The following is a 20,656-nucleotide window of genomic DNA, read 5'->3' as shown; positions in this document are numbered from 1 at the left end:
CATTTCACTCCCCCTTTGTTTTGGAATTCATTTCAGACCTTTCAAATGCAGTTATTACAGATTGTGCTCCCCCTGTTTAATATGCATTGTTAAGTTGGCAAAATAGTAAAATGATTGCACATTGTCAAGTTTGAACATTTAAAGTATGTTATGACATTTCCATGGCACATCAGAATTAGAAACATACACAAGGTTTGATACCACAGAATTAGAAACATACACAAAGTTTCAAAAAGAAGGATAAGACATTCATATGGTATTACAATCATTTGAAGTCATTACAAGGATTGATTGCTAGTACAAAAGAAGTTTCAAATAAGCCTAGGGTTTTACAAAAAGATGAACCCTAGATGTCCACAAAATGTCCCTCACCGGCGACCACGCTCAATAGCCCCAGCAGCAGCCTCTATAAATCTATTTATTGAATCCATTAGGGTTCTGAAGTGATCTCCTTGAGATTGATTGAAGGCTGTCACCAGTGCTTCAAACTCATGGGTTGCCCTGTCAATCCTTCCTCTAAGTTGGGCAGCCACATTGCCCACATTGCCTTCAGGGCTCGTCAACTCTTGAAGACCATCTGATATGATCTTCAATTCAGCCTGTATCTCAATTGATCTTAAAGTTTGGTTTGTTGCCACATGAACCAATTCTGACCCTATAGCTTCCATCTGAATTTTGATTTCCTTCAATTGTTCTAGGAGTGCTTCATGTGAGGTGCGGATGGGAGCTATCTCAGCAGAAATTATTGATCTCATCTCTTCCCTCATCTGCTGGCACATCATAGATGCTAGGGTGTGCATCTGCTCATCTGATAAGGACAATGATCCACTAGCTGGAGGAGGAGGCACTGAAGTGGATGGTCCAGCCGAGCTGGAAGGTACATCAGGAAAGGCCATAGGGCTATGTGGAGGAGAGAGGTGGTCAGGCTCCTGATGTTGGATCTCAGGCTCTATGGTTTGGGATTTTCTTTTAGAGACCTTAACCCAAGACCCGTCTTTCTTGTGAAACTCCATCCTATGTAATGTGCTCTCATTGTAGTAATCAGTGTTTCTCAAGGGTTTTTCTGGCTCATTTTCAGGGATTGGAACCTTAAAGTGTTTGAAAAGTAGGGTGAAGACCATCCCATATGGTATGCTAAATCTGGAATACCTATGACATATGGAGATGTAGTTCAACATGAGCCTCGGGAGGTTTAGGGGAATCCCTAGCAAGATGTGGTGCATAATGGCTAAGTCTCGCTCCGAAATGAAATCGAAGCGACCAGTTTTTGGGAACAAGACCCTGTTGATTATGCTCAAGAGTAATCTCATTTCAGCATTGAGGTCTTGGGACTTAACTATGTCAAGAGGACCGCAGTCCTCTCTACCTAAAATTAGGTTTAGGGCAATCTCCCTTTGGGGATGTGAGGTCGGAGCCTCACCGTATTTGGGTATTTGTAACAAGCTAGATAGGATGTCCTCATTGATTTCTAGCAATGTGCCTCGGACATATCCGGTGTACCCCGAGCTCCCTAAGGCCAAACTGCTAAATATTTCTCTCATTAGGCCGGGATAGGTTGACATATTTAGGGAACATAGATGTTCCCAACCTTGGGCACGGAGTCTCTCTCCAATAGAGAACCCCTCACTAGCTAGGAATTGGAAATCAATGTATCTACCTGTGGTTACTGTGCGATTCGCACAGGAGGGGGTGACGGTTGGCGGAGCAACCAGAGGAGACGGCGCGGAGGACTCTTCCCTCCGTTCCTCGTCGTTTGCTACTCTAGGACGCCTCCCACCCGTTCGCCTAGCTTTCTTAGGGGCCATTGATTGGAAATCTAAGGAAATGGGGAGAGATTTTGGTTCGATTTGTGGTGGAGAGAAGATGGAGATTAGGGTTTAGGTTTTCGTTGGGGACGAAGGAAGGCAGCTCGGGACGGCTCGAGCTGTTTCGACCTATTTTAAAAACTTTCATTCGGTCCCCGAGACGTCTCCGCGACTAATGCGAGACGTCTCGCCAGGGGGACGTCTCTGTGATTTGCCAGAGACGTCTCCGGCACTGAAAAATTTCAGAATGATTTCCATCTTTTCCCAATTTGTTTTATTAAACCACAATAATCAGCGTGATTTCTTTTGGTGAATATAGAGTGAGCTTGCTTGTGATCCTTCCCCTCAATAATACATCCTATAAAAGTTTGATAATGATTTTTGAATTATCAATATTGAAATGAGGAATGTTTGACCAAATTTCGAATGCCTATGAAATAGGCTTTGAAAATATCTCCATGAAGAGTCCAAGGGAGGGTAACTATCCTCCGGAAAGTCAAACAATTCGTCATCTAACTTTGATAGATTCATGTTTTCACTTATTAGGCACTAGGTTTGCTATATGTGACCTTGAAGTGTATTATTAGTTTGAGTAGCATTCACATGTATCTCTAGAGCTTACAAAGCATTGCATTACAAGTTCAATATATTTGCTAGGATCATACAAGCACAAAGCATTCCTTAAAAAGTTGAACCTATCTTTACAAAGGGGCTTTGTAAAGATATCGGCCAATTGATTTTCAGTACATACATACTCAATCATCACATCATTTTTCAGCACATGATCCCTTATAAAGTGATGCCTAATCTCTATGTGTTTTGATTTAGAGTGTTGGACAGGATTTTTTGTTAAATTGATTGCACTTGTATTATCACATCTAATTGGTATGTTGTCCATTTTAATACCAAAATCTTCAAGTTGTTGCTTAATCCAAAGAACTTGGGCACAACAGCTTCCGGCTGCAATATACTCAGCCTCAGCTGTGGACAAGGCAACTGAATTCTGTTTCTTGGTTTAGCACCCAAGAATTGACAGGTGCCACTTGTGCTTTTTCTGTCGAGTTTGCACCCGGCAAAATCAGCATCGGAATAAGCAATTAAATTCAAATCAGATTGTTTAGAATACCATAAGCCTGCATTAGATGTCCCTACTAGATATCTGAATATTCTTTTAACAGCTTGCAAGTGTGATTCCTTAGGACATGCTTGGTATCTAGCACACATGCAAACACTGAATAATATGTCTGGTCTACTAGCAGTAAGGTAAAGTAAAGATCCTATCATACCTCTGTACAATTTGCAGTCTATACTTTTACCTTTTTCATCTTTGTCAAGCTTGCAACTTGAGCCCATGGGTGTGCTGATTTCCTTTGCATCCTTCATCTTGAACTTCTCCAACATTTCCTTGATGTATTTGGACTGACTGATGAAGATGCCTTCCTCTGATTGTTTTATTTGTAGCCCAAGGAAGAAGTTGAGCTCACCCATCATGCTCATTTCAAATTCTCCCTGCATAAGCTTAGCAAACTCTCGACAAAGACTATCATTAGTAGCACCAAAAATTATATCATCCACATAAATTTGCACAAGCAATAAGTCATTCCCTTTTCTTTTAATGAAGAGTGTTTTGTCTACATTTCCTCTTTTAAACTTATTTTCAATTAGGAAATTACTTAATCTTTCATACCATGCCCTAGGGGCTTGCTTAAGTCCATACAATGCTTTGTGCAATTTAAAGACATAATCTGGATGTAAGTGGTTTTCAAATCCTGGAGGTTGTTCTACATAAACTTCCTCCATTATATAACCATTTAAAAATGCACTTTTTACATCCATTTGATAGAGTTTGAAGTCCATGAAGCATGCATATGCCAAAAGTAGTCTAATAGCCTCTAACCTAGCAACAGGAGCGAAGGTTTCATCAAAATCTATGCCTTCTTCCTGATTGTAGCCTTTGGCAACTAGTCTAGCTTTGTTTCGTATTACTATTACATCTTCATCTAGTTTATTTCTATATACCCACTTGGTGCCTATAATTGAAACATTAGGGGGTCTTTTCATTAGAGTCCAAATTTGATTTCTTTCAAATTGGTTTAATTCCTCTTGCATAGCATTTATCCAATTTTCATCTTTTTTGGCTTCCTCTAGTGATTTAGGCTCTATTTGTGAAACGAATGCAAGATAATTGCTAGTATTTCTTAAAGAGGATCTTGTTCTTACCCCTTGTGAAGGGTCACCAAGGATTAGATCCCTTGGATGACCATGTGCATACCTCCATTCCCTCGGAAGATCTTGATTTCTTGCTTGGGGTTGATCCTCTTCATCTTGCTGAAATGTATCTTCTTTGATTTCATCCTCATGTTGTTTGTCTTGTATGGAGAATTCCTTCATTCTGTCTTCAAGTATACCTGCATTACCATCTTCTTCTTTTCTAGAAGAATCTCCATTAGCTTCATCAAAAACAACATGAATGGATTCTTCAACAACGAGAGTTCTCTTGTTGAAGACCCTGTATGCTCTGCTAGATGAGGAATAACCTAAGAAGATCCCCTCATCTGATTTAGCACTAAATTTACTTAGATTGTCCTTTCTATTGTTTAAAATAAAGCAGCGACAACCGAAAACATGAAAATAACTTATATTGGGCTTCTTATTTTTCAACAACTCATAAGGTGTTTTCTTTAAGATAGATCTGACTAAAGCACGGTTTAAAATATGGCAGGCAGTATTGATTGCTTCAGCCCAAAAATACTTTGGTAGATCCGATTCGCACAACATGGTACGAGCCATATCTGCTAGTGTGCGATTCTTCCTTTCTACCACCCCATTTTGTTGGGGTGTCCTAGGGGCCGAAAAATTGTGATTGATACCGTTTTCTTCACAAAATTTTTCAAAATGCTGATTTTCAAACTCGGTACCATGATCACTCCTAATTGCTTTTAGTTTAAGATTAAGTTCATTTGAAATCCTATTATGAAACTTGATAAAAGCGGGAAAGGACTCATCTTTGTGGGCAAGAAATGAAACCCATGTAAAACGTGAAAAATCATCAACAATTACAAGACCAAACTTCTTACCCCCTAGACTAGCAGTTCTAGTGGGTCCAAATAAATCCATGTGAATTAGTTCTAGGAGTTTTGATGTTGAGACTATGTTCTTAGACTTGAAAGAACTTCTTGTTTGTTTCCCTAGTTGACATGCAGCACAAATTTTGTTCTTTTCAAAGTCTATTTTTGGTAGTCCTTTGACTAGATCTTTTGTAATCAATTTAGAAATTAAATCCATGCTAGCATGCCCTAACCTACGATGCCATAACCAGCTAGTCTCATTGACCTTGGCATCCATGGCTACAAGACATTGGCCATCTTTCATGGTGAGATCATCAAGATCTACCATGTAAACATTTCCACGCCTATGTCCCATAAGTATGATTTCATTGTCAATTGGACTACTGATTATGCATAGGGAAGATTCAAATGACACTTTAAACCCCTTGTTACAAAATTGACTTATGCTTAATAAATTATGCTTTAATCCATTAACCAACAATACATTGTCAATAGATGAGGAGGGGATATGGAGATTTTACCAACGCCAATGATTTGACCTTTAGCATTGTCTCCAAATGTGACTACTCCTCCTTCTTTTGATTTCAAGGTGACGAAAAGGCTCTCGTCACCGGTCATATGCCTTGAGCAACCGCTATCAAGATACCACATTCTCTTTTTGCTCCCGGCTGCAAGGCATACCTGCAAAATAATCATGTGAATCTCTTAGGTACCCAAGTTTTCTTGGGTCCTTCTTGGTTAGTGTTGTTGGTTCCCTTAGGCACCCACATTTTGGTTGTGTTTTTACCCTTTACAAATGTATTCTTATTAGTTTGAATCTTTCTTTGAATGCAAGAATAGGCTTTATGTCCACTTTTCCCACAATAAAAGCATGTAGGTTTTTCAGTTTTGACATCTATTGCTTTTACAAAAAAGTTCTTTAGATATTTTTGTTGTTTGCTAGTTTTGTATCCTAATCCGGCTTTATTAAAAACAGCTCTTTGATTGGATAGAATAAGATTTAATTTTTTAGAGCTATGTGTAAATTTCTGCACAATTGGTTTGTACTTGTTTAGCTCATCTTTAAGGTCCAAATTTTCTTTAGCCAATTTTTCCTTATCATTTTTAAGAGATTCAACATTTTGTACAAGTGAAGTATTACTATTGAGTAGGAATTTAACTTTTAGATTAAATTCCTTAATGAGTGTTTTTGTCGTATCATTTTCAATGCTAAGTTTTGAATTTTTATTCTTTAGGTCAATGATATTATCATTTTCATAGCTCTCATTTTCAATTAATAGATTTTTAATGTCATCCTTTAGTTTTTGATTGGAGGCCTTTAATTCTTTATTTTTTGCTCCTAACATACTACAATCACTCATGAGCTTGTAGTTGAGTTTTGACATACCTCATCGTCTTCGAATGCCATGAAACACAAGTTGGCGGTCTCTTCCTTCTCTTCCTCGGAGGAGGATGTGTCACTATCATCCCAAGTTGCTTTCAACGCCTTCTTCTTCTTCTTTCCATAGTGCTTCTTCTGTTGAGGGCATTCGGAGCGGATGTGTCCCGGTCTCTTGCAATCATAACATATGATTGGGTCTCTTTCTTTTTCTTTTTCCTTTTTCCAATCATTTCTCCCTCCAAACTTCTTTCTTGGGAAGGGTTTCTTTCTTTTCATGAATTTTTTGAACTTCCTTACTATTAAGCCCAAGTCTTCATCTTCACTTTCTTCTTCACTCTCACTGCTTTCTTCTTCACAAACAAAACAAGAGGGGGATGAATTGGGTGTTTTAAAACTTTTTGTCTAATTAAAACAAAACACACAAGTGTATGTGCAAAGGTGAAACTAAAGTTGCAATCACAGTCAAACGCAAACACACAAAGGTTTATAGTGGTTCGGAGCTTCCACTGCTCCTACATCCACTCCCCAAACACCTTTGGGAATTTCCACTATAATCAGCGATTACAGTCCGGTAGTTTTCCGAGTGCACTACCCAACTCGTTGTTTTATCCCGGGCTAACAACGAACCCTACAATCCCCCAATTTAACCTAGGCTTGGGACGCCTATCCCTTGTTCCAAGTCCCTTGACTGGAACAAGCACAATAATCAAATGTTTTACAAAGATTTAAAAGCTCTTATGAAAGCAAATATAACAATGAGAAACAACAAAACCGGAAGAACCCTTTTTGCCGTTGGAAGCGTGGGTGATGGTGGTTCTTCTGATGTGGATCACGTTGGCTTGAATGCGAGCTTTGAATGCCGAGTGGGAGTGAGTAGTTGAGCACGAAATCAGATGAAGAAGACTTGAATGCACTTGATTTCTCCTCTTGAAAGCACCAACTCCCTTGAACCTCTTTTTCTTTCTTCTCTCTTGAATGATCTTGTGTTTGGTTGGTGAGAAGTTGTTTTAAGGCACTTAAAAGCTCCTTTTTATAGCCCTACAAGCAATAGATCCGTTAGACACAAAAATATAGCCGTTTGAAATTCAAACAAACCTGCAAAAGTGTGTCAGTCGCGTCCCAGGCGCTCCGGAGACGTCTCCGCTTGAACGCGAGACGTCTCGGCTGTATAAAAATTCTTTTGACGATGTTGGAGTCGACTCGGCGCTTTCTGGGGACGACTCCGAAGAAGAACAGCTTGAATGCTTGTTTTTCTGTTTTTCCGAGAGAGTCGGCTCGGTGCTTTATGGGGACGTCTCGGGTTGTTTATGCTTTATGTGTGGGGACGACTCCGCGATGTCGGGGACGACTCCGACGTGTTATCACCGAAAAACAAGTCCTCTGGAATCCCTGAGAGAGTCGACTTGGCGCTTTCTGGGGACGTCTCGGGATGTTTGTCCTTTATGCGTGGGGACGACTCCGCGTCCTTCGGAGACGACTCGCGCGCATCCCTTGAAATCAGCCTTTCTGCCGTCTCTGAGAGAGTCGACTCCGAAAAGTCGGGAGTCGACTCCGACCCTGCGAGACGCCTCGGCAGGTGCCGGGGACGTCTCCAGACGTGCCAGTTCTTCCTCTACGTGCCAGAGACGTCTCTGGGACAAATCGGAGACGTCTCGGCTGTCCCTGATCTGTTTTCTTCATCTCAAAAAAAATCTTCAATAAATCCTTGAAAAATATGGGAACATGCCTTGACAATTCTTAACAATATTCTTAGTTAAACACCTGAAATGCTCAAGTAAATTGTTAATTATAAAGAGAATTATACTCTAGTGTTTTGTATTCATTAAAACCCATTAGGGGGTCAACATGGGCGAAATAATTTGGGCAGCCTTTAGACTTTAGACATGGAATCGTCTGAGCAAGTACCCAAGGTGAAGTGCTTTAGACTTTGGTAAAGATAGCCCAAGACTAAAGATCCTAGGGATATAGATTGATCTTCAGCTAGGGTAGTAGCCATTTGAAGGTGAGCTTTTATAATCTTCACCGACCGATAACAAAGGAAGAATTTACAAATCCAAATAAGAAAGAAAGTGACATATTCCTGCTTAGCGACAGGTTCATCCCGATAGCAAAAGAACATGATATAGGATGTATAATTGGCCAATTTGCTAAAATTAAGGTCGAGGATGCCGTGAAGAATCTGAACCGAGATGTTTGCATTAAACACCTCACTAGCAGGTCGGTTGTTTAAAAAGAATACTAAATTGGGAAGAGTAAAGATGGGCATGTCGAAGTTGAAATGAGAAGAGTTCGTCATGGGAGACCAGAAGCACGAAGCAGCCATTACTAAAGGACAACTGGCAATGGGAGGAAATTTCGAAAAAGAAAGAACATCAAGAAGACTATTAACCTCCCAGATGGCAGCCTTTAGGCGTGAGACTCGGTCAAACCACAAATCCCATCGGTGGGTCTTGGTTGGCCATAAGCGATGACAATTTGGGTTCTTCAAGACTAAAGCCCTAAATTGTCACCTTTCGCTCATAAAGGTCTCTAGAAGAGGGAGGAATGAAGAAAGAAAGAGAAATAGGAATCTTGAAATGGAAAACAAGACCAAAAATGAGGAATCCTAAGGAGTCCTCGATCAATACCTGCATTTTCACTCGCTTGAGAATATCGGAGCGAGTGAGGTCATATCCGTACCATTGAGCAATAGTTTGAAATTTGGTTTCTTGGTCCATGGTAGCTAGGTGGCTTGTAGGAATGATCTGCAAGAACGGTAACCGACACTTGAGAAGCTGAAGGTTGTGGTGGAAAGGATGAAGGTGGCATTCGATGTATAGCCAGATAGTGCTCCATATTGAGATGTGATTCGACGAGAATCATCTTGATTACGAGATCTTTGGAGATTAGGTTGCAGCAAGTTTTGATCGGCAACCTATGCTATGCGGGCACATGGCCACTACGTCAAGGGAGAAGAAACGCCACTACATGATTTCTTTATGATGATAGAGACAAATTTAAGAAAGGCGAAAATCCATATAGGTAGAGTTATTTGAAAAGATCCTTTCAAATGCGGCATTTTGCACAAAGTACGAGCATGCTTGGTATATTCCATCATCATTTATGATCGACGGTCAATGAGATGTGGGGGGCTCTATTTACACCACATCTTGGATCATAATGCCACTTGAGAGATGTGCATATTCAACCACGTGGCACACAAAGGTAGGATAATGATAACGGAGCTTCAAGCGAACATCCTAATGATAACTGAGTCTGAAGCATCAAATACTGTATAGGAGAGCTAACTGAGTGAGCTTGAAGGTAGCTTAGCATCACTTCATAGACCAAGTAAGGATTTTGGCCAAGGTGAACTGCTAGGGGTAGGCCAAATGAAGATCAATTATGATAAGTTTGGAGCTGATCAAGTATAATGATTTAGAAAAGCTCCATTAGCCGGGCTTCTATCACTAGAAATGGATGGTTACTGTATCATTTGTCATGTTGTATAAATAATAAGATGTAACATGAGAAGAAAGATCCTTCTACCAAACAAATAATCAGATGCTATCTTTATCTTTACCTTCAGTTTATCATTGTTTTTATTCTTTAAATTTCTCGCTTTTAGTTACCTAGTTTAACTCTAGTTTATCCTTAGCTGTAACATAGACTCGTAGCCTCGGCTACACCCTACCTACTCGTCTAGGAAAGCGACATTACAGTAGCGAAGGTCCTTGAAGGTAAAGGCACCAGGATTTGTGCTACTATTCCCTCTATGTTATTTTCGTTTTAGCCATCCGACACTGGTGGCATGCCTATGCACATGCAGAAACTTGCCAGGGAAAGCCTGCACCATCCACATCTCCCAATGGAGGATTTTCTAACCAACACTTTACCATGTGGATGTCCCATTTAATTAGGTACTCCACATATGGTTGGATGCATCGTCACTAGATGGTGCACATGTTAAGCACACTCTCCACTTCCTTCTCGAATGATGTGGTCATCAATTCATCATTGCCAGTGCTCGATGTGAAATCCCTTGTGCTGGATCCTCCTTGCCTTCATGATAAGGCTTCAAATAGCTCACATGGAAGACATGATGGTTTTTCAGGTTGGCTGGGAGTTGCACCTTGTAGGCTGCTCTGCTTTCTTTAAAATAGGGAATGGTCCTTCATACTTCTGGATCAACCGCATGTGTACCTTTCAGAATACATTGAATTGCTGGGTTGAAGCTTGACCATGACCATGTCCTCTTCCTTGAACTCCATGGGTCTTTGTCGTTGGTCGGTCCACTTCTTCATCTACTTTGTGGCCTTTTCCACCAATGCTTTTGCAAATATTTCCCTATCTTCTCTTTTAAGTTTGCCGTGAACTAGTGACTCAAAGGGCTCTTGCATGTTTCTCCCACAATAAGAGTGTGTAGGGCAAGGGTTGCCACCCCATCACCCCTTCGAATAGGCTATGGTGTGAGACTCTCTCTTCTAGAGTTCTCCCGTCCATCTAGGGATGAAAACTTGTGGAGAAGAGCAGCTCGGGCCCAAGGATCTTGAAGACCTCTATTCATAACTTGTTAGTAAATTTCGGGCCTCAATCACTTATGATGTTTTTTGCAATATCATTTTTTAGAAAGAAAAATGCTACTTATCATTTTTTAGAATGCAATATACATTACATTGTTTGATGACAATTTAGTACACCGGATCTTCTTTATGGATGAGTCTTTCAGGTAGAAATTGGATACCATATTATTAAACAAAAAATTTACAATTCACATATTTTATAGATCAATTGCAGGACTTTCACTTAAATTTTGCAAGGAATCTGTATGCTTTGGAACAAAGTTGATGGAAGGGATTAAAAATTATTGCACACTTAAGATACTACAGAAATCTGAGTAGGGTCGCAACTGAGTTGGGTCAGGTCATATACAGGTTGGATTAGAAAATCCGAAACTCGAACTTGACCTATTTAGACCTGTTTATTAAATAAGTCAAAATTTGAAATCTGAACCTAATATGTTTAGTAAACAGGTTACTTGACTCGACTTGCTTAACCTATTTAATAAATAGGCCTATTGGATCAAGTCAAACAATTACCTATTTACTGTTATTGTAAAATCTGTTTACCTGACTACAAGGTCAACCCCTTAACCTATTTAACAGAAATCTGATCATGCAATAAATATTCTATCAAAATAACAATCAGCGTTAAAATACAAGGTTAATCGTGTTCCCGTGATGCCATGCATCAAAATATCAATTAGCAAACAAAAAATTCTGAACATGGAAATCTTGAATGAAGTACATGAACATGAAAATCCTAAATGAAGGATATCCATGCTGGAGCTAAAATAGTCAACATAACTAACAGAGAAGCATAAAAGATGAAAGAACTTGCGATACTTCTATATTTCCATCTAGAAATTGCCGAATTTTCGGATGTATTGAACCGGATCGGTTGGTTACCAACACGGTTCAACTGGTTGGTTGAGTATAAAAGCCAGTTTTCTTTTGTAAGTCTCCTCGATTGATCATGACGCTCGAACTTGTGGTTTCAAAGAAGGAAATCTCTGTCCCAATGAAGTTTTTTCCTCGAAACCCTAATCAGTGAAGCCTAGGTAAGTTGACCCTCTCCCTCTCTCTCTCCCTCCCTCTCCCTCCATCGGTTCCCATCACTCAGGCTTCGAGCATCTCCCTCCTCTTACTCTTTCCCTCAATGCTTATCCCCGGATCCAAACCTCTCGAGGCTCTAACATGATGGATTGAGTCCTCAACCCCTCTCTCTCTCTCTCTCTCCCCTCTCTCCCTCTCTCTCCCTCCCTACCTCCCTCGCCCTCTCCCTCTCCCTCTCTCTCTCTCTCCTTCTTCCTCTCCCCCTCCCTCTCCCTACTTCTAGTATGCCTCAAAATGGCACAATATGGACCTATATTGTGCCGGTCACCAGCCGGTACGACCTTCAGTATAAATTCGGTGAATCTTGTTTCCATCTTTCAACAGTTTGCCCTTCAGGCTTATTTGAATTTGCAAAGTGAACACAATTTTGAACAAGCAAGACTCGCTGCAAGGAAGATAAAATATTTAAATCTTTCCATTCATTTAAAGAACTAATACAACTCATTTAAATATTCTAGAGGACCTTGCCCGAATAAATGTGGCTATTTTACTAGAACTTCCATATCCTTGGAAACTTAATATCGATGGTAATATGAAAAATTGATCTGTTAGATCATTCATAAGAAGTGAGTGAGTTTGCTAAAATTTTTCTTTCACAAATTTCTCCAAGCATGAAAGGGAAAATTAACGGTCAACTTAAGAAGCAAACCATCAACCTTTGAAAGAGTATGCCCCAAGACATCACCAAAGTAAAGAACCAGACCACTTGACATCAGAAGTTCTTCTCCTGATATAAAACAAAAGGTTAAACTTTAAAAAATAAGGGTAGTTTCTTCTATCAACTCAGAAAAACTGGTTAAGGATGTTTTCAATAAGCAATAACACCATGATCTGCAGTAAGGAGTCTGAATTATGTTTCTCAAATAAGAATGTTATAATGATGGTGCACTGAACTGAAAAATAAAAACTATACTGGACCAGCATTTATCAAAATGAACATGGTGAATCTTTAGTGCATTATTGGCACTCTCTAGGAAAGGAAATGAACACGGGATCATCGATGTGGATCAAAACCTGGAGCATCTCTGATTCTTATCAAAGACCAAATCCTTGAAGGATGCTTCTTGAGTCACATATCAAAGAGTAAATCCTTGAAGGAAGCAAAGAGAATACCTTGCAACTATGGGAGGTGGAACCATAGACCTCTATCTTCCATGCTGCAATTTTGGCAGCCAAAGCATCAATCATTGCTTGTCAAGATCAAGTTTGGAGGAACTGGTACTGGGCACCGTACCGGTTCCTTGGCGGGATGACTCGGTACGAGCCGTGCCGGGCTGGTACCGAGAGAGGAACCGTGGGAGAGAGGAAAGAGAAAGAGAGAGCGAGCGGGGGAGGGAGGGCCGGAGGAGGGTGGCGGATGCCGGCGGAGGGACGACGGAGGCCGCGAGGGGCGACTCTGCAACCGTTCTCCTGTTTCGAACGAAACAAGGGGTTCGACTGCGACTAAAAAATTTTGCGTTTTAATTTTGGTTTTTTTAAGAAATTTCGAGATTTTTTAGCTGTGACCGGACCCCTGTTTCATTCAAAACAAGGGAACCGGCCACGATCTCGGCCCCCGCGGCCTTCGCCGGCGTCCGCCACCACTCCTCCCTTCCTCCCCCGTTCTCTGTCTTTCCTTCTCCGACTCTCGCAACCGTCTCGTTTTTACAGCCGAAACCGTATCGGTGAGTCTTCGGTACTTCTCAGAATGGGTAGAACCGCCTAGTTGGGGACGGTTCTGCCGACTTTGGTCAAGATACAAAACAGTAGCAAATCAAATATCAAACAAAATGCTAGACAAAAATAAACTCACAAGAGAAAGCAGCTTGTATTGGACCCACTACTCACCAATCTACCTTGATATCATCAAAGATTGTGCATTTGGTAGTTGAGTTACAGCTATTATATTATCTACTAGTAGCAAAGTCCAAACCCAATGTTTAATTGCTAAATAAAACTTCTTACAAAAATTATCAACAAGCAAATAGCTATGAGTATCTAGTAAGAAAAACTACAAACACCATGAGTCTAAGGATAGGATTCATCATTAGAATCGTATAAACATATTGACCACATAATAACTGCCACCATAATACAGAATAGAGATCTTGTTAAGAATCCGATCATAGAAATTCATAAATGTGTCTATAAATGGGAAAGAAATTTAACGAAAAAAGTGAATATTACAAAAACCCTGATCAGCCCCTAAGCAAGGGAGAGAAGCATTGCAGAAACCACCACATAGAACCAGCGAGCTTTTAAAATAAAATGTCACAAACCCTAGTCCCAACCAAGAGTTCCCTAATTTTCAACAGCAAACTTAGAAAATTTGAGAATTTGGTTTCCCAAAACCCTACCTAGTTGCTGTTAATATAATGTCTACATCCATTAGCCTTGAAATCCTATGAATAATTCGAGGAGCCACGAGAAGAACTCATCTGAAAAGAAATAAAAAGAACATTTCAAAACAAAAACTTGAAAAAAGAAATTAGAAAAACGAAGAAGGGAAGAGGAAAAGGAGACTCAAATTCACCATTTAATCTACAGCTAAGTCAAAACGGCTGCAATCGGTTGCTTGCAAAAGCAGAACATCCAAGATTGGTTGCCATCAAAAACAACCGATTTTTGCTTCAAGAATCAGCAAAATCTTGTCCCCGAATTCTCTCTTCATGCAAACCTAAAAACAATGTTCATGGCCGAAGCGATTACAACCCGGACCTAGGACCGGGAGGTGAGTGGAAGCTTCGCAAGCGGAATCCGGTGAGGCTATAGCTATTGCGGAGCCTCACCAGGGAGCCACTTGAAGGGCATGACGAGGCTTGAGAGATCATGAGCTAGCTTGTCCAAGCGAGGCTAGTATCTTGAAACCATATTCCAACAGTGTAGATTGGTCTCCCCATAGTCCCATGATCATGGAGTGAGAGAGAGTTAGAGAGAGAAAGAGAAAGGGGGAGGAGATTGGTGTTTGTCACCCAGATAGATGGGAGCAACAGTTCAAGAGAGCGAAATGGAGGAGAAGAAAATTTAGGGTATGAGATAAGGTTTTAAGGAAGATCGAGTTTTTTAGGGAGTTAGGGTTTAGATGGAAGATTAGATGTAGCGGAAGACTAGATCTAAGACTCAAGAACCAAGATCTTGCCGAAAGAGAAGAAGAATTAAGAACCCGACCTCGGAGGCTCAAACCATCGATGTCTCGGATGGAGCTGGAGGAAAGGGTGCTTACCACTTGATCGATGACGAATGGGAAGGGTTTGAGGTGAGGTTTTGAGGAAGATAGTGGTCTTGAGAGAGTTAGGGTTTTGAGACGGAAGATTAGATCTAGGGGAAGACTAGATATAAGACTCAAGTACCAAGATCTTGCCTAAAGAGAAGAAAGAATGAAGAAATTATCTGACCTCGGCTGCTTGGATCGTCAGCGTCTCGGAGAGACAATGGGAGGAAAGGGTGCTTGTCACTCAATTGATGAAGAATGGAAAGAGCACTCGGTCAATGCTCACCACTTAGAACTCTTTAGAAACAGAAGGCAAAGTGAACTATAAGTCTGAGGGTATACCCTAAACACGACCTTGGGAGTTGGGACTGGGTTGAGAGAAAAATTGGAAAGTGGATGCGGTTTAAGCGGGTTAACCCGACCTAACGTGATTATTAATTAAGTTAAATGGGTTAAAAGGGTTAAGAATCTGAAACATGAATGCAAACTATTTAATAAACACGTCAAGACAAGTTGACCTGTTTATGGCTCGGACCTATTTAGCCTGAGCACAAACTTGTTTATTGCAGGTCAGATACGAGTTAGGTTGATGGGTTGGATCACTTTTTTCCACCCATAAATCTGAGCCCAAATTTGCAAATCCAAACTTGAATCTTGCGAGTACTCTCTTTAGCCTCTTGTCCTCTTCTCTTTGGAAAATCTTTTTAATGCTAGATAAGTTTTTCCAACCATGAAAAAAGTAGAATATTTCTCATGAATCTTATAGAATCAAATATAAAACACTTTTAGTTCTCTCAAAACTTGCAACTTGCCAGTTTAACCTTCAATAAAAATTAGAATGCTTCTTGAATCTCAACTGTACATGGCCTTATAGTTCATATACAAAGATTATTTTTGGGGATTGCTTTTAATAAAAACCATAACATCTTGGAAATTTAGAGATCTAACCAAAACATGTTACCATGGAATGAGTCTCTTTAGTTTGATGGCTAAAAAAAATTTAGAGATTGAACTCGTAAAAGTCAGTTTTATGTAATACTGTGGTTATATTTAACACTAGAAACCGTCTTACAGAGAAATTCAAATCAGTTGTATTCATATGTTTTCATTACACCTGTTCATGTAAGTATAGAGCAAGGTCTGCTGAACCGGTCGGAACCGAACGGTTCAGCCTGTACCGTACTGGTACCGGCCAGCACCGATACAATACAGTCATAGAATTTGGTTCCGACCCCTCTTTGGGTCGGAACCGAACGGTTCCTTGCCCGTATTGGTGCGGTTCACACCGGTACAAGCTCGGTACCGGTACTCGCGGGGAAGAAGAAGAGGAAAGAAGAGAAAGAAAGAGGAAAAAAGAAGAGGAAGAAAAAGAGGAAGAAGAAGAGAAAAAGAAGAAAACTACCTATCGAAGGGAGGAAGAAGACCTCTCTTGCGGGGAAGAAGACTACCGGGCCTCTTTCTTCCTCCCAAGCACCTCGCGGGAAAGAAGACCTTCCTTGCTCGTGGGAGAAGGGGGGAAAGAGAGGAGAAGAGAGGAGGAGAGGAGAAGAAAAGAGAATGGCTCGGGAAGAAGAAGAGAAGGAAAAAAAAGGAAAGGAAAAAAAAGGAGGCCGGGGAAATAGCGCCTGCGCGCGGGGCAGCACGCCCGTGTGCGGGGGCGCAGGCGCGAGTGGGGAAACGCGTCCCCGACTCGCGCCCGCGCGCATTCCACGCAGTGCGAACTGCTCGTCCATGCGCAGGGAACCATGCGTGCGCGGGGCAGCGAGCCCACACGAGGCAGCGAGCCCACGCGGGGCAGCCCGCGTGGGCTTTTAATGCCACTCTGTGGCATAAGCGTCCGTGCGTTTTCTTTTTTTTCTGAACCGGTTCGATACCGGTTCCAACTGGTACCGAACCGGTACCGATCTCCACCAGTATGTCGGTTCGGTCGGTACCGCGTACTATAGAGTGAAGAAACCAAGGTGGTTTCAGTCGATCTTCTGAGCAAACAAAACAGACAAGGTGAAATGTATGTGATGTTAAAGATATCTTCACTAAGAACTTTGAAAGCAAAAAATTCAGTCAATGTTTGTTGCTTCTTGATAACATATAACACAAATCAATAAAAATCAACATGGAAAAAGAAGTAAAAATCATTGTGTATACAGTTCCTAGAAATGCGTTAGTGGATCGCATAATAGAAAGTAGATTTAAAAGAGCCCTCCAGAGAATTGCTTAACATGCTTAATACAGCTAGATCTGGTAGGAACTTTGTTAGAGAATCCACACATTTTTTTCCTCCCCTTCCATTTCCCTGCATTCTTTGATATAAGTAGAAGTAGTTTAGGTGCTAACCTGAAAAATGACTTTTCTTTGTGGTTATAATCAATTTACTTTTGTTTTCATGCTGGAGATGAGTAAGAGTCGATATTTCTCAAGAAAATTGTTAATGATGTTATGAAGGTGGAAGCTGATTATGTTTATTCTTCATATTAAGATGTCTATATGACACTTCTTCAAAATAGGAGATAAAGCTGCAAAACTGCTTTTGCTTATTAAGTGAATTAGCATGGGCCAAATACTAAGAGAGTATGATTTAAAAAACTGTACCATTTGCCTTGGTTATTGAAAGTGATGCTCTCCTAACATATAGAACAGCACTTGATGAACTTGCTGATCAAAAAAGAAATTAGCATCCCATTAAATTACCTTTATGTATATCAAAAGATAATTATCCAGTCACAACTGCATGCATCTGATCATCAAAAGAAAATAACATTCACATGAAGGTGATATGTTGAATGTGGCTGCACAAAACAAATGTAAAATTGAATTGTCTTGCTTGTATGGTCTCCATAAGGTGATCTTGAACTCTCAGTGATTACTCCATCAGTCACAATCATGATGTCGTCCAGTATGCACATGCTCTGCTCCTGGTCTCTATAATGATGAATGAGAAAGGTACCTCAGGTGGAAGCCTTAGTTTAGTGTCTATCAAAAGAAAAGGGGAAAAAACATGACCAGGTAAGTAAATCTTGCTCTCACATGCTATATACATTCAGGCATCCACTAGGTTCTCATACGTCATATTGCATGCCCCAAAATGAAATAAGAGACCATCACATGAGAAAGAGAGATCAACATAGTAGGTTGGGCCAAAATCTAGCTGAAAGGGGCAGCATTTAGAAGCTAATGGGTCATGAAATAAAAATTTCATGCATGGAAAGTCTAATGGACAAAGTAATATTTCATGATGGAGAAATATAAGATTTGGTTCTACGGCTTCATTTAAATAAGCATCTAACCTGATTTTTAATGCATACCCCTATAATAATGCTAGTAGATGCTGACTCGTAGAAATTGAAAAATTTAAAAACATTCATTTAGCTAGTCTGCTATGAAATGCCAGCCTGAACTGGGTTCAAAAAGCTTTTTATTCCAGTAAGTATACATTTAATGGATCTGAATTGTAGCTTTTTTGCATATTACTTAATTGGACAAACTTTTTACTTTTATTAATTCCTTTATCTTACTCTCTTTTTTTCTACATTTCACAATCTGTCTTCTAGTCCCTTGTCACAGTCTTCTCTTTTTGATGGTTTCTTAAATGGTCATAATATGAAACAAATATTTCTTATATTTTCAGAAATTATTACCGTGCTAGAGTTCTGAAAATAAGTTATGGAGGCCAGCAACTCAAGGTGGGGAGGAAGGGGGGCAATGTGATCCAAGTAGTTTTTGATAGTGGCAGCTCTTATACTTACTTCCCAAATGAAGCATATGCCAGCCTGGTTGCTTCTGTAAGTATTTGATAATAGTCATTTTGAAGTGGTGAGATCTGTTATTTCCATGTACACTTACAAATTTAATTTCATAAACTTGGCAGCTTAAATATGTATCCCGTGGTCTTGTCCGAGATGACTCCGACCCAACACTGCCAATATGCTGGCGAGCCAATTTTCCTGTCAGGTAACATCCCAAAAACTAAATGGCAGTCATTAATTTTGCTGATATTTTGAAATTTTTGCAATCTCAACTAGCAATCTATCGAACTGGTTCTAGAGTAACTCAATTCCAAGTGAAAATAAGGGACATCATTCCCTTCAGAGAAATGTCCTTGACTGGCTCTATTGCTTCAGATAATCATGACTTAAGTTAGATATATATGATGCTATCTTCTGTAATATTTTCTTGAGAAAAATACACAATCCGAATGACATGGTTGACTTTGGAGTTTCTTAGAAGATTCATGATATTGCAGGTCTCTAAAAGACATGAAGCAGTTCTTTGAACCTGTGACCTTACAATTTGAGAAAAAATGGGGGATCATGTCCAGAACATTAACTATTCCTCCTGAAGGTTACTTAATAATAAATGTAAGATTCTTTGATCCACACAGTTCTTGTATAGTGAATTCCTTTGCCAACATCTATAGCACCATTTCCAGTTAAAAATCTCTCATTAACATAATTGTGGTCCTGCCTTACAAATTTCATGCAGAATCAAGGCAATGTATGCTTTGGTATTCTTAATGGAACTGAAGTGCATGATGGAATGACAATTATATTAGGAGGTATGAGTAGCTTCTTATAACTATGTTGAAAGAGTTAACTATGCTCCATCAGCAATGCTAGTTATGATCAGTAACTTTTATCAAGCTGCATGGCTTCATTACTCACTCACACATCATCAATTAAAATTTGCAGGTATATCTTTGCGTGGGAAGTTGGTTGTGTATGATAACATGCAGCAAAAAGTTGGATGGGTTCAGTCAGACTGCATTAAACCACAAAGACCTAGGGGATTTCCTTTCTTTATCTGAGATGCATTGAATTTCCAGCTAGAAAGGTATTTGAGATGGTACCAATCACTTGATATCAACTAGAATGCAGTTGAAGATACATGTTCATGAGTCTTCTTGGTTATGTATTTATAAATAATACTGGTTTGATTGCAACTGGCAGTCTCTGCATTGTGTTATTGTACAGAAAATTAGAACAAAACCTCATTTATTTTATAAATCTTTGTGTTCTTGTTGATGCATATTCAAGTGTAGCTATAATCTTAGTTCTTTCCATGGTAAGCACAAGAGGTTGACAACTTTGAGCGCAATAAGAGACAATCAACCTATTCTGGTTTTATGGTATACTTTTAGGTTGTTACCATAGTGACCTCCTGTATAATTCTGTAAAATTCCAAACTCGTAAAGAATCTTGGTCAATATGTGTTAACTAACCACTTGAAGCAAAAAGCTTAATAAATCCCTCACATGCAGTCCAGACTATGTTAGCTAAATCACTTGAACTCAAACACACAAGTTTTTAGGAAATCATTCACTGACATCATACTATTCTTGAAAATTCCAAACTTGTAAAAGAATTCTTGATTAATTTGTGTTAACTAGCCACTTGAACCTAGAGTCCTTTTGCATCCCTCGCATGCAGGCTGGACCATGTTAGTTAAACCAGCCGAACTCGAAAGCTTAAGTTAGGAAATGATTCAACAATGTCTATTAGGCTTAGCAATTTGCATATTTGAAGATGTGTTGGCTAGTTATATGTACCAACCATAAAAATCTA

The 20,656-nt window shown here is 39.9% G+C and overlaps 1 protein-coding gene across 1 annotated transcript in view; it reads left to right on the top strand.

Moving 5' to 3' along the window:
* The window catches only part of LOC103723972 (Eukaryotic aspartyl protease family protein), a 29,418-nt gene extending 9,298 nt beyond the window's left edge, over window positions 1–20,120 (top strand). Inside the window, exons 5-9 of the mRNA XM_008815076.5 lie at window positions 18,724–18,877; window positions 18,964–19,046; window positions 19,339–19,453; window positions 19,578–19,650; window positions 19,784–20,120. Of these exons, the coding sequence (XP_008813298.3) occupies window positions 18,724–18,877; window positions 18,964–19,046; window positions 19,339–19,453; window positions 19,578–19,650; window positions 19,784–19,899 (541 nt within the window). The 3' untranslated portion in view covers window positions 19,900–20,120. The remainder of the gene's footprint in view (window positions 1–18,723; window positions 18,878–18,963; window positions 19,047–19,338; window positions 19,454–19,577; window positions 19,651–19,783) is intronic.
* Window positions 20,121–20,656: the final 536 nt, after the last annotated feature.

Source organism: Phoenix dactylifera, chromosome 5 (assembly GCF_051530095.1).
Source record: "Phoenix dactylifera cultivar Ajwa chromosome 5, Ajwa_hap1_PhDact_Kaust_v1.1, whole genome shotgun sequence".
Taxonomy (NCBI): Eukaryota; Viridiplantae; Streptophyta; class Magnoliopsida; order Arecales; family Arecaceae; genus Phoenix; species Phoenix dactylifera.
Note: the sequence above shows the minus strand (reverse complement) of the source record. Positions and strands in the feature narration are given on the sequence as shown.